Source organism: Mustelus asterias, chromosome 25, assembly GCF_964213995.1.
Source record: "Mustelus asterias chromosome 25, sMusAst1.hap1.1, whole genome shotgun sequence".
Taxonomy (NCBI): Eukaryota; Metazoa; Chordata; class Chondrichthyes; order Carcharhiniformes; family Triakidae; genus Mustelus; species Mustelus asterias.
In genome coordinates this window covers 11741522-11757015 of record NC_135825.1, presented here as the reverse complement: position 1 = coordinate 11757015, position 15494 = coordinate 11741522, and the positions used below count along the sequence as shown (strand labels likewise).

At 43.9% G+C, this 15494-nt stretch overlaps 1 protein-coding gene across 1 annotated transcript in view; it reads right to left on the bottom strand.

The window, feature by feature from the left end:
• LOC144511799 (uncharacterized) overlaps positions 1 to 15494 on the bottom strand; it is an 81920-nt gene that overhangs the window by 6451 nt on the left and 59975 nt on the right. The window contains exons 7-11 of the mRNA XM_078242134.1: positions 15211 to 15253; positions 12574 to 12715; positions 10210 to 10367; positions 4023 to 4151; positions 1083 to 1212 (exon numbers count right to left, since the gene is read on the bottom strand). Coding sequence (XP_078098260.1) covers positions 1083 to 1212; positions 4023 to 4151; positions 10210 to 10367; positions 12574 to 12715; positions 15211 to 15253 — 602 coding nt within the window. The remainder of the gene's footprint in view (positions 1 to 1082; positions 1213 to 4022; positions 4152 to 10209; positions 10368 to 12573; positions 12716 to 15210; positions 15254 to 15494) is intronic.

Genomic DNA, 15494 nt, shown 5'->3' with positions numbered 1-15494 from the left:
ATCAAAATTTCAATAATCGGTGTCAGGCCAGGTTTTAATAGAATGTTAATTTGTAATTTGATATGCAATCGTTGTCTAACAGAATTACAGACTACTGCCAAGGCAAAGTTCTGCAGACGGTGAAAACCTGAATGCATATTGCTGCCACTGCCGATTTAGTTTTATGTTGCTGCCACACCAGTTGAACTTATTTATAGGAAGCTTTCTTCATAAACTCTAATTACTAGGGCCAATTTTATGAGACATCTGTCCTTGGTACGTAAGTGTGGGACCAAATGCCACTGTAAGCACTTAAGAAACTGAGCATAGACACAGAATCACATTTCATCAATTGGATCTCTGGTGCAGTAAAGCTCTGAATCAATCCTTATACATTCTAATCACAGTGGCAATGTTCTGCCGAATGACGCCACAGTGACACAGCTATCACACTGATTGTACCTGAGACCTGGTTACTGAGTGACTGCGCTGAATGAACATGAGACAACCATTTACCCGCATTGCGCTAAATTAAATGTAGCACATTTCAGTCGAAGCAGCAATGTGTTCATGTAAAGGTCAGAGCCTGTATTGGATTGACGTCACTGGATTAGCACCCAGCGGTGATGTACTTTAGTCTCACTGCACCTCGCCTCACTTAATTTTGCAGTAACTTCATGGCAGTGTTAATGTATGAATTCTCCCTCCCTCCCCTTCATTTAATTCCCACCACAGCAGCGGGTGGAAATTGAATTCAATAAAAAAAAAATCTGGAATTATGACCGTGAAACCATTGTCGGAAAAACCCATCTGCTTCACTAATGTCCTTTAGGGAAGGAAATCTGCCATCCTTACCTGGTCTGGCCTACTTGACCAGGTAAGGACGGCGTGACTACATGACCAGGTCACCCAGAGCCACAGCAATGTGGTTGACTCAACTGCCCTCAGGCAAATAGGGATGGGCAATAAATGCTGGCCCAGTCAGTGATGCCCACGTCCCACAAATGAACTTTTTAAAAAAAATTACTGCCAGCACTATGCTCACGATTTTAATTGCCCACGCAGGATTGATTTTGTGAACACGCATATTTGGAGTTACGCACCACTTCATCATCCTCCACCAGTACCATGTCATACGCACTGAGAGCACCGCAGAAAATAATGCAGGTAACTCCTTCAAAACAGTGGATCCACTTCTTCCGCTCAGACCTCTGGCCACCAACATCAAACATTCTGAGGTTAGAGCAGAAATTATACAGTTAGCTGCATTACCTTACGAACCTGATAAAGACTGACACTATTAAATTGTGCTGTAACTGCAAGGCATTAGATCCCACTCAAATGTCTAATTTTTGAAACTAGTCAAAAGATTTGTTTCAGGAAAACTAGCTGTTAATTTTAAATGGCACAGTGGTTAGCACTGCTGCCTCACAGCACCAGGGACACGGGTTCGATTCCGGCCTTGGGTGACAGCCTGTGTGGAGTTTGCACGTTCTCCCTGTGTTTCCATTGGTTGCTCCGGTTTCCTCCCACACTCTAAAGATGTGCGGATTAGGTTGATTTGCCATGCTAAATTTCCCTCAGTGTTAGGGAGACTAGCAGGGTAATTATGTGAGGCTTCGGGGATAGGGCCTGGATGGGATTGTTGTCGGTGCACGCTGGTTGGGCTGAATGGCCTTCTTCTGCACCGTAGGGATTCTATGAATGGTTCACATAAAAGAAAGCTTTGTGCCATTTGGTGGCATCCTTCTTGAATGCCAGACATGGGTGCAATAGTTGGTCAAATGCTTGCCATTCTTGCTGGGGCATGTAGATGACACAAATATCATTTACGTTGGTCATAATGGTCTCATGCAAAATTATATTGTCAATCTATATCTGAATGGGTATGGGTCTACAGCTTGTCCTTATTACAATACTAACTGACAATCGCACACAAAGGACCATAGAATGGTCAGTACAATATGGGTTACATGAAGTGCTTTTCTCATTTGGGGAATGCCAGCAAAGCGTGGGGGAGCTTTATTCTGCCTCTGGTCCTGCTGTATCTGACATGGGAATGTTTACTGCTGGCACTCATTTTCTGCAATGGATAAAGTTCAATTCCCCAACTCTAATGCCCTTCGCCTTGATCAGAATCATTAATTTTTAAAGTGCACATCCCATATAGCCAGACATTCAGAATCAGGACCACAGACAACAAGATCAATGCCATCCAAGGAATTTTTTAAAAATGAAGTATAACTACAACGTCTTTAAGAGAAATACACAAAAGTCTGTTTAACTTGGATCAAAATATGGGTTGGCACGGAAGCACAGTGGTTAGCACAGCTGCCGCACAGCGCTAGGAACCCGGGTTTGATTCTCGGCTTGGGTCACTGTCTGTGTGGAGTCTGCACGTTCTCCCCATGTCTGCATAGGTTTCCTCCGGGTGCTTTGATTTCCTCCCACAGTTTGAAAGACGTGCTGGTTAGGTGCTTTGACCTGAACAGGCGCCAGACTGTGGCGACTAGGGGAATTTCACTAACTTCATTGCAGCGTTAATGTAAGCCTTACTTGTGACTAATAAACTTTAATTTTAACTTCTAAATCCTGAGGGGGCTTGACAGGATAGTTGGTGAGATGTTTTCACTGATGGGAGAGTCTCCAACAAGGGAACATCGCTACAAGATGAAGTTTTAAGTTTATTTATTAGTGTCACAAGTAGGCTTACATTAACACTGCAATGAAGTTACTATGAAAATCCTCTAGTCGCCACACTCCGGCGCCTGTTCGGGTACACAGAGAGAATTTAGCATAGCCAATGCACCTAACCAGCATGTCTTTCGGACTGTGGGAGGAAACCAGAGCACCCGGAGGAAACCCACACAGACACGGGGAGAACGTGCAAACTCCACACAGACAGTGACCCAAACCGGGAATCGAACCTTGGCGCTGTGAGGCAGCAATGCTAAAACTGTGCCACCATAAATGTGTGTGAGCATGACCCCAATAGCACTTAAGAAAAAAAAATAAAGGGCCAGTCATTTAAAACTGAGGTGCGTAAAAATTTCTTCTCACAGAGGGTGGTGAATCTCTGGAATTCTCTGCCCCAAAAGTGGTGGAGGCTGGATCATTAGAAGTATTTAAAGTGGGGATGGATAAATATTTGATGGATTGAGGGATGGAGGGTGATGGCGAAATGGAACAGACAAGGAGTTGAGGCCGGCATAGATCCGCCACGATCGTATTGAATGGCAGGTGGGACAGGCTTGAAGGGCCTGGTCGCCCACTCCTGCCTCTATTTCTTGTTCTGAAAGTGAATTTAATTTTTGAGTATGTTACTAAACTTCTGCCTTTTTTTGTTATTCTGCCATGGGACATGGGCATTGCTGGCTATCCCAACATTTTTTTTTATTGGCCATCCCTAATTGCCCTTGAGAAGTTGGTGGTGAGCTGCCTTCTTGAACTGTTGCCATCCCTGTGGTGTAGGTATGTCCACAATGGATTTTGACCCAGCTAGAGTGAAGGAATGACAATATATTTCCAAGTCTGGATGGTGAGTGGCTTCTAGGGGAACTTGCGCTGGTGGTGTTCCCCTGTATCTGCTGCCCTTGTCCTTCTCGGTGGTCGAGGGTATAGGTTTGGAAGGTGCTGTCGAAAGCGCCTTGGTGAGTTGCTTCAGTGTACCTTGCAGATGGGGCACACTCTGCCAATGTGCATCAGTGATGGAGCAAGTGGATGTTGAAGGTGGTGGATGGGATGCCAATTGAATACGGCTGCTTGATGCTGGATAGTGTCAAACGTCTAGAGTGTTTTTGGAGTTACACTCATCCAGGCAAGTGGAGACAATTCCATCACACTCCTGACCAGTGCCTTGTCAGAAGCAGTAAGACTTGAAGCAGTGGACACTGCACAAGGATGTCCGTTTACTCATCATGTCTTGGATTCACCTGAACTCTATCTGATGGACAACACTCTTCAGTGGACCTGGAACTACAACTCACATTGCATGCACAGTGAAGGAGCTTTCAACAAAATTATAAAATCATGCAGTTATTTACCTGAAGTGCAGATCCTGGCAAGAGAATTGTTCTTCAATGATACCTGTGGTCTTCACTCTTGACCTTAAGACATCTTGCTCATTTGGAATGTAGCCAGCAGATGTGATTCTGTCTAGGTTGTCTAAATAGCTGATGGAGAGAAATAAATTCCATTTCTGTATGGATTTGATTTATACCTAATCATTCGATAGTTAAAACCAAACATCAAAATAAATCCACTCCTCAGCCTGAGCCTCCAATCATTGAAGCACAGTCAACACAGAAAAGCTCCTCATGCTCAAATGTGATTGGGTCTCAGCGTTACAGATCTCCACCCCTTTTTTCAATGCATTATGCCTTGTGAACCGACAGACACAGCACGTAACTAACAGAAGAATTGGCTGCATTGACTTGCTCCTCTACAGCTCATGTCTCTGCATCACTTTTTGTAGTTACTACCTTGGTGGCATGCCACGGTGGCACAGTGGTTAGCACTGCTGCCTCCCAGCATTAGGGATCCGGGTTCAGTTCCAGCCTTGGGTGACTGTGCAGAGTTTGTACATTCTCCCCGTGTCTGCGTGGGTTTCCTCCAGGTGAGCCGGTTTCCTTCCACAGTCCAAAGATGTCTAGGTTAGGTGGATTGGCCATGTTAAATTGCCCCTTACTGTCCCAAGATGTGTAGGTTAAGGGGATTAGCGGGATTGATATATAGGATTACTGGATAGAGCGGGAGATGGACCTGGGTAAGATGCTCTTTCGGAGAGTCGGTGCAGACATGATCATAGAATCCTACAGAGCAGAAGGAGGCCATTTGGCCCATCGAGTCTGCACCGACCACAATCCCACCCAGACTCTATCCCCATAACACCATACATTTACCCTAGCTATTCCCCCTGACACTAAGGGGCAATTTAGCATGACCGATCCACCTAACCCGCATACCTTTGGGCTGTGGGAGGAAACCAAAGCACCTGGAGGATTCCCACGCAGACACCGGGAGAATGTGCAAACTCCACACAGTGACCCAAGCCAGGAACTGAACCTGGTGCTGTGAGGCAGCAGTGCTAACTGATGGGCCAAATGCCCTCCTTCCATACTGTAAGGATTCTACGATGCTTAGATGTCAGCTGAAGCTCAGCAGCATTCTTGCCCCTGAAACAGGAGATGGTAGGTTCAGATGCATTCCAGTGACTTGAGCACCTAATGGAGGCTAATACTCCAGTGTTACACTAAGGGGGCATTGGACTGTAAGTGCCATCTCTTGGATGAGAAGCAAAATTAGGTGCCTGAGTGAATGTAAAACATCCCCTGGCACTATTTTAAGATGAGAATGAGTGTTCTCCTGGTGCCCTGGTCAATATAATTTTTTCTTGAGTGTTGCTGGCAAGACCAGTGTTTGCTACCCATCCCTAATTGCCATTGAGTGGCTTACTAGACCATTTCAAAGGGCAGTTACAAGTCAACCATATTGCTGTGGGTCTGGAGTCACACGTAGGCCAGACCAGGTAAGGAAGACAGATTTCATTCCCTACAGGACATTAGTGAGCCGAGAACATCATGAGGTAATGAAAGGTACAATATTATTTCTTAATAAGGAATAGTCTACTTTAAATCTCTTGACAGAAGGAATTTTCCCACAGCGCAGAAATTATGCAGAAATGCTTCACTGTGATTTGGACAAGTTGAGTTAGTTGGGAAATGCATGGCTGTTGCAGTATAATGTAGATAAAATGTGAAGTTATCCACTTTTATAGCAAAAACAGGAAGACAAAGTATTATCTGAATAGCTATAAATTGACAGAGGAGAATGTGCAATGAGACATTGGTGTCCTTGTATATTAGTCGCTGAAAGTAAGCATGCAGGTGCAGCAAGCGCTAAAGAAGGCAAATGGTATGTTGGCCTTCATAGCAAGACAATTCGAGTACAGGAGCAAGGATGTCTTGTTGCAGTTATATAGGGTCCTGGTGAGACCAAACCTGGAATACTGTGTGCAGTTTTGGTCTCCTTATCTGAGGATGGATGTTCTTGCTATAGAGCGAGTACTGAGAAGATTTACGTTACTGATTCCTGGGATGGTGAGACTGTTGTACGAGGAGAGATTGATTCAGTTGGGATTATATTTGCTGGAATTCAGAAGAATGAAGGGGGTATCTCATAGAAACCTATAAAACTCTCACAGGTCCAGACAGGATAGATGCATGAAGGATGTTCCCAATGGTGTGGGAGTCCAGAACCAGGCAAAACAAATAAACTAAAGCAAATAAACTGAGGAAACTTCCAATACCAGGGGACATATGTTCAAATAAGGAAGTTAGAAGTAAATAAGGAAGTTCAACTAAATGTTTTCAAAGTGCAAGATAGTTGCAAAATCGATTGCCAAAGCAGACATTTATAGGAGACGTATTAACAATGTTTGAGAATAACCAGATGGAGAGGGAAGGGATTGAGGAGGAGGTGGTTAATAGGACTGTTCGATCAGAACCAGATGCATTGGTGCTTAAAGCTCTTTCCTAGTTCCTAACAATTTATATATCCTTCAAATGTCTGAAGCCACGGTCAGATTTAGTAACAGGCCTGAGAAACAGAAGACATCAGATCCTAATAAAAGCAAATTACTGCAGATGGTGGAATCTGAAACCAAAAAAGAGAAAATGTTGAAAAATCTCAGCAGGTCTGGCAGCATCTGTAAGGAAAGAAAAGAGCTGACGTTTTGAGTCCAGATGACCCTTTATCAAAGCTGTCAGAGCTTTGACAAAGGGTCACCTGGACTCGAAACGTCAGCTCTTTTCTCTGCTGAAATTTTGATTCCACGGGGAAATCCTTCTGTTTAAACAAAGAGTTTCCAACATTAAGACAGCATTTCGTTAAAAAAAGGGATGTGTTCATCAGAAAATAAATCATATTGGACCAAGTAGCATGAACATGCAGTCTACTTCTGTCCGATATGACAACACCCTGTTAGGGTGTTAAAAGGAAACCACATAGGTTCCGCTGTGAAATCGTGTTTACACAACCCATACTCAGTCAAACATTATGTATTCATAGACTCCTCCCTTGGGTGCCGTGTGTTTAGGTTCACTCGTTTAAATACTCAATGGTTAGGTGAACATTTAACCACAGCGCTAACCAGCGTGAGATGAGGTGTTGCTCTTCACACATTCAACTGTCCTAACATCAAAAAGCATTGCATTCAATGACCTATTCAATGACTTCCTGCCTTTAAGGGAAAATCTTACTCTGAAAAGAATTTCCAGAACAATCACAAGCATTTATTAAATGATGAATGGCAATTATTTCCCATTTGTCTGCAGCGGTTTACATTACTCACACTTTGACTGTAAATATGGAGATGGTGGACGGGCAGGTGGTTCATTAAAATGACCCAGTTAGGATGAAATTCAGTCTACCCCATACCACCCTTCGATGTGGAGAGGATGTTTCCACTAGTAGGAAATACTAGAACCAGAGGGCACAACATCAGGCTAAAGGGACGATCCTTTGAAACGGAGATGAAGAGGAATTTCTTCAGCCAGAGGGCGGTGAATCTGTGGAATTCTTTGCCGCAGAAGGCTGTGGAGGCCAGGTCATTGAGTGTCTTTAAGACAGAGATAGATAGGTCTTGATTAATAAGGGGATCAGTGGTCATGGGGAAAAGGCAGGAGAATGGGGATGGGAAAAATATCAGCCATGATTGAATGGCGGTGCAGACTCAATGGGCCGAGTGGCCTAATTCTGCTCCTAAGTCTTATGGTCTTATCCTGTCACGCCAACTGACCTGTCATAGTTAGGACAAGCTTTGTTTTCCCAACCCAATTTTTAAAAATTCATTCATGGGACATGGACACCGCTGGCTGACCAGCATTTACTGCCGATCCCCAGTTGCCCTTGGAGGGCAGTTGATAGTCAACCATGTTGTTGTGGATCTGGAGTCACATATAGGCCAGACCGGGTAAGGACAGCAAATTTCCTTCCTTAAAGGGCATTAGTGAACCAGATGGGTTTTTCCGACAATGGTTTCATGGTCATCAGCAGATTTTTAATTCTAAATACTTTTTATTGAATTCAAATTCCACCATCTGCTATGGCGGGATTCGAACCCGGGTCCCCAGAATATTAGTTGAGTTTCTGGATCAATAATCTAGCGATAATACCGCTAGGCCATCGCCTCCCTGAGTTTACAAAAGAGAAGTCCTTATCATGTAATAGAACACATCTCAGAGGGCAGACAGTGGCGTAGTTAGAGTTTTACTAAACTAGTAATCCAGAGGCCCAGGTTAATTCCCCAGGGTTCAAATCCCACCTTGGGAGCTGGTGGAATTGAATGCTCATTATCACTCAATAGTGATAATCATGAAATCCTCAATTGTCATTAAAAATAACCATTTGGTTCAGTGGGAAAATCTGCGGTCCTTATCTCGTCTGGCCTACATGTGACTCCAGACCCACATCGATGTGGCTGACTCTTAATTGTCCTCTGAAATGGCTTAGCAAGCCATTCAGTTCAAGGACATTTAGGCCAATAATGCCCGCAATCCAATGAAAGAATACCTTTGAAAAATGTTAAAGTACTTCCATTGGCTGTCGTAGAATGGGAAAGCAACACCAATGTTGTCTGTATGTGAAGGCAAGGGATGTGGCCATTGGGTGTTCCGGATTCATAGTCAGCCATTCTCAGTGTGTTTGCAGTACACTGTCACAAAAATTAATGGTGTTGTACGGTACAAAACAACACCTTAATGGGGAGAACATAGCAATTCTTTAGGAAAATGATTTTTCATTCCATTTTCATTTGACGACTACAGACTAGACAACAGAATTGTGGGCAAACAATATATTAGGGAGATATTTCTCTGTCCGCTATTTTAATCATTTTGAATCATGGGGATGTGACCAGTAGAGTGGACAAGGGTGAACCAGTGGATGTTGTGTATCTGTACGTCCAAATGGCTTTTGACAAAGTCCCACACAAGAGATTAATGAGCAAAATTAAAGCTCATGGTACTGGGGGTAATGTATTGATGTGGATAGAGAACTGGTTGGCAGACAGGAAGCAGAGAGTGGGAGTAAGTGTGTCTTTTTCAGAGTGGCAGGCAGTGACTAATGTGGAACCGCAGGGTTCAGTGCTGGAACCCCAGCTGTTCACAATGTACATTAATGATTTGGACGAAGGAATTAAATGCAATATCTCTAAATTTGCAGACAACACTAAGCTGGGTGGCAGTGTGTGCTGTGAGGAGGATGCTCAGAGGCTGCAGGGTGACTTGGACAGGCTGACTGAGTGGGCAAATACTTGGCAAATGCAATATAATGTGAATAAATGTGGGGTTATCCACTTTAGTGGCAAAAGCAGGAAGGAAGATTATTATCTGAATGATGGCAGTTTAGGAAAAGGGGAAGTGCAACGTGACCTGGGTATCATGGTGGAACAGTCGCTGAAGGTTGACATGCAGGAACAGCAGGCGGTGAGGAAAGCTAATAGTCTGCTGGCCTTCATAGCAAGATGATTTGAGTACAGGAGTAAGGATGTCTTGCTGCAGTTATACAGGGCTTTGGTGAGGCCACACCTTGAGTATTTTGTGCAATTTTGGTCTCCTAATCTGAAAGACATTCTTGCTATTTGGGGAGTTCAGTGAAGGTTCACCAGACTGATTCTTGGAATGGCAGGACTGACATATGAAGAGAGACTGGATCGACTTGGCTTGAACTCACTGGAATTTAGAAGAATGAGAGCAAATCCCATAGAAACATTAATATCCTGATGGGACTGGACAGGCCAGATGCGGGAAGAAAGTTCCTGATGTTGGCGAGTCCAGGACTAGGGGTCACAGTCTCAGGATAAGGGGTAAGCCATTCAGGACTGAGACGAGGAAGAACTTCTTCACTCAGAGTTGTGAACCTGTGGAATTCTCTACCACAGAAAGCTGTTGGGGCCAGTTTGTTAGATGTGTTCCAGAGGGAGCTGGACGTGGCCCTTGTGACTCAAGGGATCAGGGGGTATGGAGAGAAAGCAGGAGTGGGATACTGAAAGTGCATGATCAGCCATGATCATATTGAAAGGTGATGCAGGCTCGAAGGGTTGAATGGCCTACTTCTGCACCCATTTTCTATGTTTCTAAACAGGGAAATCCCTTGACTAATATAACAGACAGAGAAATGCAACCGGCAATATTGGCAACAACAATAAGTTGTTTGTAGGGCTGAACATACTAGGAGGCCGAGTCATTGAGCTGATACTCTGCTGCTCTGTCAAAGCAGGCCTGAACTCCTGAATCAGTCCACAGCTTCTTCACCACATCCACCAGCTCCTTGGGCATGGTTCCCTCTTCAATGGAATCCGCAAGATTGAACAGCTGTCTCCCAGCCTCCTAGCAACATCAATGAGAGGAAAACAGTTGTTAGGAAATTGGAGATGATAAACCGATCATCATATCATAGCCAAACCTGACCAAATCTTATCTTATGGAAGTCTATAAAATAATGAGGGGCATGGATCAGCTAGATAGTCAACATCTTTTTCCAAAGGCTGGGGAGTCTAAAACTAGAGGGCATAGGTTCAAGGTGAGAGGGGAGAGATACAAAAGGGTCCAGAGGGGCAATTTTTTCACACAGAGGGTGGTGAGCGTCTGGAACAAGCTGCCAGCTGTAGTAGTAGAGGCGGGTACAATTTTGTCTTTTAAAAAGCATTTAGGCAGTTACATGGGTATAGAGGGATATGGACCAAACATGGGCAATTAGGACTAGCTTAGTGATTTTAAAAAAAAGGGCAGCATGGACAAGTTGGGCTGAAGGGCCTGTAGCCATGCTGTAAACCTCTATGACTCAAAATCAATGAGGGCCTTTCACTGTTGTATGATGCTTTACCACCTGAAGTCAGTAAGTGTGAATGAATATACTTTCTTTCAATGAAGCTCACATGAGCTGCCCAAAAGTCTAAATTGACCCAATCACATGGTCTGGTGGCATTCATTGCAGACTGCGTGTAAAAGTACAAACTTACCTTGTTTGTAGGCTGTAATGGGACTTACTCTCCCAGCTGCAGAATGGATCCAACAGTGAAGTGAACAGAAAGGACTAGCAGTGTGGCACATTGCTGAGAGAGCCATGCCTCCATCAAACATCCTGGGCTAAAGATATGCTCCTTAAGGTCCTTGTTCAGCTTAATGACAGGCAAATATCTCTTGATTCTTTGCAATTGCTTAGAATTAGGACTAGTCGATGTGAATTTAAAATATGTCCCAACATGTTTAGAATATGATGGCATGAATATACTAATTACCAATATTGATTTACTGAGATCACTTCTACTTTGGTCCCCTTCTGCTTTGGAAAGTCAGACATTGATTCTAAGTGCTGTCATCATTCCAGGGATATCAGCATCTGTAAAATCTGAAACTCTTAGACCATAAGACATAGGAGGAGAATTAGGCCACTCGGCCCATCGAGTCTGCTCCGCCATTCAATCATGGCTGATATTTTTCTCATCCCCATTTTCCCGCCTTTCCCCATAACCCCTGATCCCCTTATTAATCAAAACCTATCTATCTCTGCCTTAAAGACACTCAATGACCCGGCCGCCACAGCCTTCTGCGGCAAAGAGTTCCACAGATTTTGCACTCCCTGGCTGAAGAAATTCCTCCTCGTCTCTGTTTTAAAGGATCGTCCCTTTAGCCTGAGGTTGTGCCCTCTGATTCTAGTTTTTCTTCTCCACGTCCACTCTATCTAGGCCTCGAGGTATCCTGTAAGTTTCAATAAGATCCCCCCTCATCCTTCTAAACTCCAATGAGTAAAGACCCAGAGTCCTCAACCGTTCCTCATAAGACAAGCTCTTCATTCCATTCTTTGTGTAGGGCACTAAGATTTTCAGAACTCATTGGAACGACACAGCCAGAATGTGTGAGGTAAGTTGAAGTATACTTTCTAACTGTGGAAAGAACACAAAAGGCGAGATTTTACAGCCACACCCGCCCCAAGAACAGAAAATCCTGCCCAAGGTCAACGAACCTTTGCATAGTCCTGTCCCGCCCGCTACGACGGGATGGGAAAATTCTGTCTAAAATGTTCAGCTCCGTTTCTTCATGTGCTATTTCCATGGCAAAGCGGCACGGTGGCACAGTGGGTTAGCACTGCTGCCTCACAGCGCTAGGGACACAGGTTCGATTCCAGCATCGGGTCACTGTCTGTGTGGAGTTTGCACGTTCTCCCTGTGTCTGTGTGGGTTTCCTCCGGGTGCTCCGGTTTCCTCCCACAGTCCAAAGATGTGGGTTAGGTTGATTTACCATGCTAAATTTCCTCTCAGTGTCAGGGGGATTAGCAGGGTAAATACGTGGGGTGATGAGGATAGGGCCTGGATGGGATTGTTATTGGTGCAGGCTCGATGGGCCGAATGGTCTCCTTTACACTTCAGTAATTCTATTCTATAACAGCAACACCCTGCATTTGTATAGCATCTTTAAATACTTTTTGACAAATGTTGTGTTGTTAAAAATAATGGACTGTTCTTTCCCATTTGCATCAAAACATCTGTAACCTTAAAGAGCCTCTATAAAATGTTGAACCAGGGTATGTGCTTACCGCATTTGCTGCATCTGCGTAATCAATTCCAATAGTGGACATAGCTCGAATAATAGCCAGGATAGACTGGAGAATGTTGCCATTGATGATGGAAATAAAGGCTAAACATTCTTCTTTTGTGTAACCGGCTTGATGGATGATTCTACAAGAAAAGCCAATATGCTCTGTGAATCACTGAATAAAGATGTGGTTGTTTCATGATTCACACTTTATACTCACCACCCTAAATATCTGCTTTAAATGAGACCTGATTGATTCTGTCCATTGGTGTTCTCAGCAATATTATCATTGCTGTTCCATAGGCAATACTCAACAAGTCCAAAGATGTGCAGGTTAGGTTGATTGGCCATGCTAAAATTGCCCCTTAGTGTCCTGAGATGCATAGGTTAGAGGGATTAGTGGGTAAAATATGTAGGGTTATGGGGTGGGGCCTGGGTGGGATTGTGGTCGGAGCAGACTCGATGGGCCGAATGGCCTCTTTCTGTACTGTAGGGTTTCTATGGTTTCTCGGTGTACAAAGAGATAATGATTCCGAACACAAACGGAAAAATGCTGGAAAATCTCAGCAGGTCTGACAGCATCTGTGGCGAGAGAATTGCGCCAACATTTTGAGGATGGATGACCATTTTCTGTGGAGAGGTTGGCTCTATTCTCTCTCCACAGATGCTGTCAGATCTGCTGAGATTATCCAGCATTTTCTGTTTTTGTTTCAGATTCCAGCATCCGCATTATTTTGCTTTTAACCCAACAAGGTGTGTCTGAACAATGATGGGGATGATACTGTACTTGGTTTAGGGACCCTCCATTAAAACACTTGGCAATCTGCTTCCATGCTGGCAGTCTGTTTTTATTGTCTCTTCCAGACTTATAAAGAACATAGAAATAGGAGCAGGAGTATGCCTTTGAGCCTGCTCCGCCATTCAATGAGATCATGGCTGATCTTCCACCTTGACTCCATTTTCTTTTCCTTTCCTCACCTCCCTTGATTCCCTTGGTGTTCAAAAATCTATCGAATTCAACCTTTAACAAAATCGCCGTGGCTGGTTTTATGAGCGTGGGCCAACGTTCCGTTCAATGGGCGGAATCCTCCGGCCATTCACTCCAGCGGGATTCTCCAGTCCCGCTTCAGTGCACGGAAATCTGGCTGAATACCAAATTCTCCATCCTCGCTTACAGCAACAGCGGGGCCCGAATGGCCCAATGGCCAAAACGCTACCAGATTCCCAGGATGGAAATCTCCATTGGCCTCAGGTGGGATTTCACGCTCCTGCCCGAGTGAGGCCATAAAATCCTGCCCACTGTGTTTAAAACTAGCTCAAAAGAAACTGGATTTGTATTGAACGCAATTTTCACTCAAAACTCCATGGTCCTTTGCATCAGTTATATCAATAGTGAGTGAACTGCATTGGAAAATAGCAGAAACTCCACGCTGCTGATTACAATCCTTATTGGATAAATACATTGAATGTTATCTTTCCCATCAACAAGAAGTCTACAAGTAATATAAACCTAACTAGACACTCTGGCAGATTTTTTTAGTTTAGTTTGTTGATTAGTGTCACAAGTAGGCTGACATGAACACTGTAATGAAGTTACTGTGAAAATCCCCGAGTCACCACACTCCTGCGCCTGTTCGGATACACTGAGGGAGAATTTAGCACTAAATTATCTACTGTACTTACATTGTACTACTGCCAGATTTTTTATATGCATGTATTAAGATATAACATGGGATGACAAGATTTTTATTTATCGAGATAAATATAAGAAGGATGTGGAGACACTGGAAAGAGTGCAAAGGAGATTTACCAGGATGCTGCCTGGTTTGGACGGTAGGTCTTATGAGGAAAGGTTGAGGGAACTTGGGCTTTTCTCTTTGGAGTGGAGGAGGTTGAGAGGAGACTTGATAGAGGTTTATAAGATGATGAGGGGGATAGATAGAGTGAACGTTCAAAGACTATTTCCTCGGGTGAATGGAGCGGTAACTAGGGGGCATAACTATAGGGTTCATGGTGGGAGATATAGGAAGGATGTCCAAGGTAGGTTTTTTACTCAGAGAGTGGTTGGGGTGTGGAATGGATACCTGTAGGGATAGTGGAGTCAGAAACTTTAGGGACATTCAAGAAGCTATTGGATAGGCACATGGAGCACTTCGGGATGATAGGGAGGAAATAGCTTGATCTGGGTTTCAGACAAAGCTCGGCACAACATCGTGGGCTGAAGGGCCTGTTCTGTGCTGTACTGTTCTATGTTCTATGAGATGTTTCATGTATAATGTTGTTAACTGAAGATTGGTTGGTCCTCTTTCTCTATAGTTAAACCTCAGTGACATCAAGCTGTATGAGACAGTCTGTAAAGTGTGAATTGGTAATCTGAATTTTGTACTGGTGGGAGGAAGTGTGCAAGTACGGTTTGATCTGGAAATGCAATAAGAGGCAAACTTGTTGTAATATAGATGGATTGCAGTGACTGCAGCGAGTGGCCATAAATGATACATGTATATGTGACCTTGGAGTGCCCGAGAGTTATTTTAACACTGGAATACAGTTTTATGATTAATAGGATTACATCAGTGAATTGGTTAAGCTTTTGTCTCATCTGAAATAAAACATAAATGCAGGAGAAATCAAAACTTACTTCATCTGTTTGACGATCGTGCTTTTTCCTGATTCACCAGCACCTGAAACATTGAAAAGCAACAGTTACCACAAAAGGAGGACGTGCAGTGTACCATAGAAAAGGTGTATACACTCCACAAAGGGTATAAGAGATGGAGAGCTGTTTGCTGCAGTGGGTTTGGCACTGACCTTTCACCGCTGAATCCAGCCCTTAAGAATGTGGTGGAGTCTCTCTGTGGACTGCAATGTCCAACAGGACATGAAGTGAAATGAATGCACTGTCCACGTTCTGTAAAATATAGA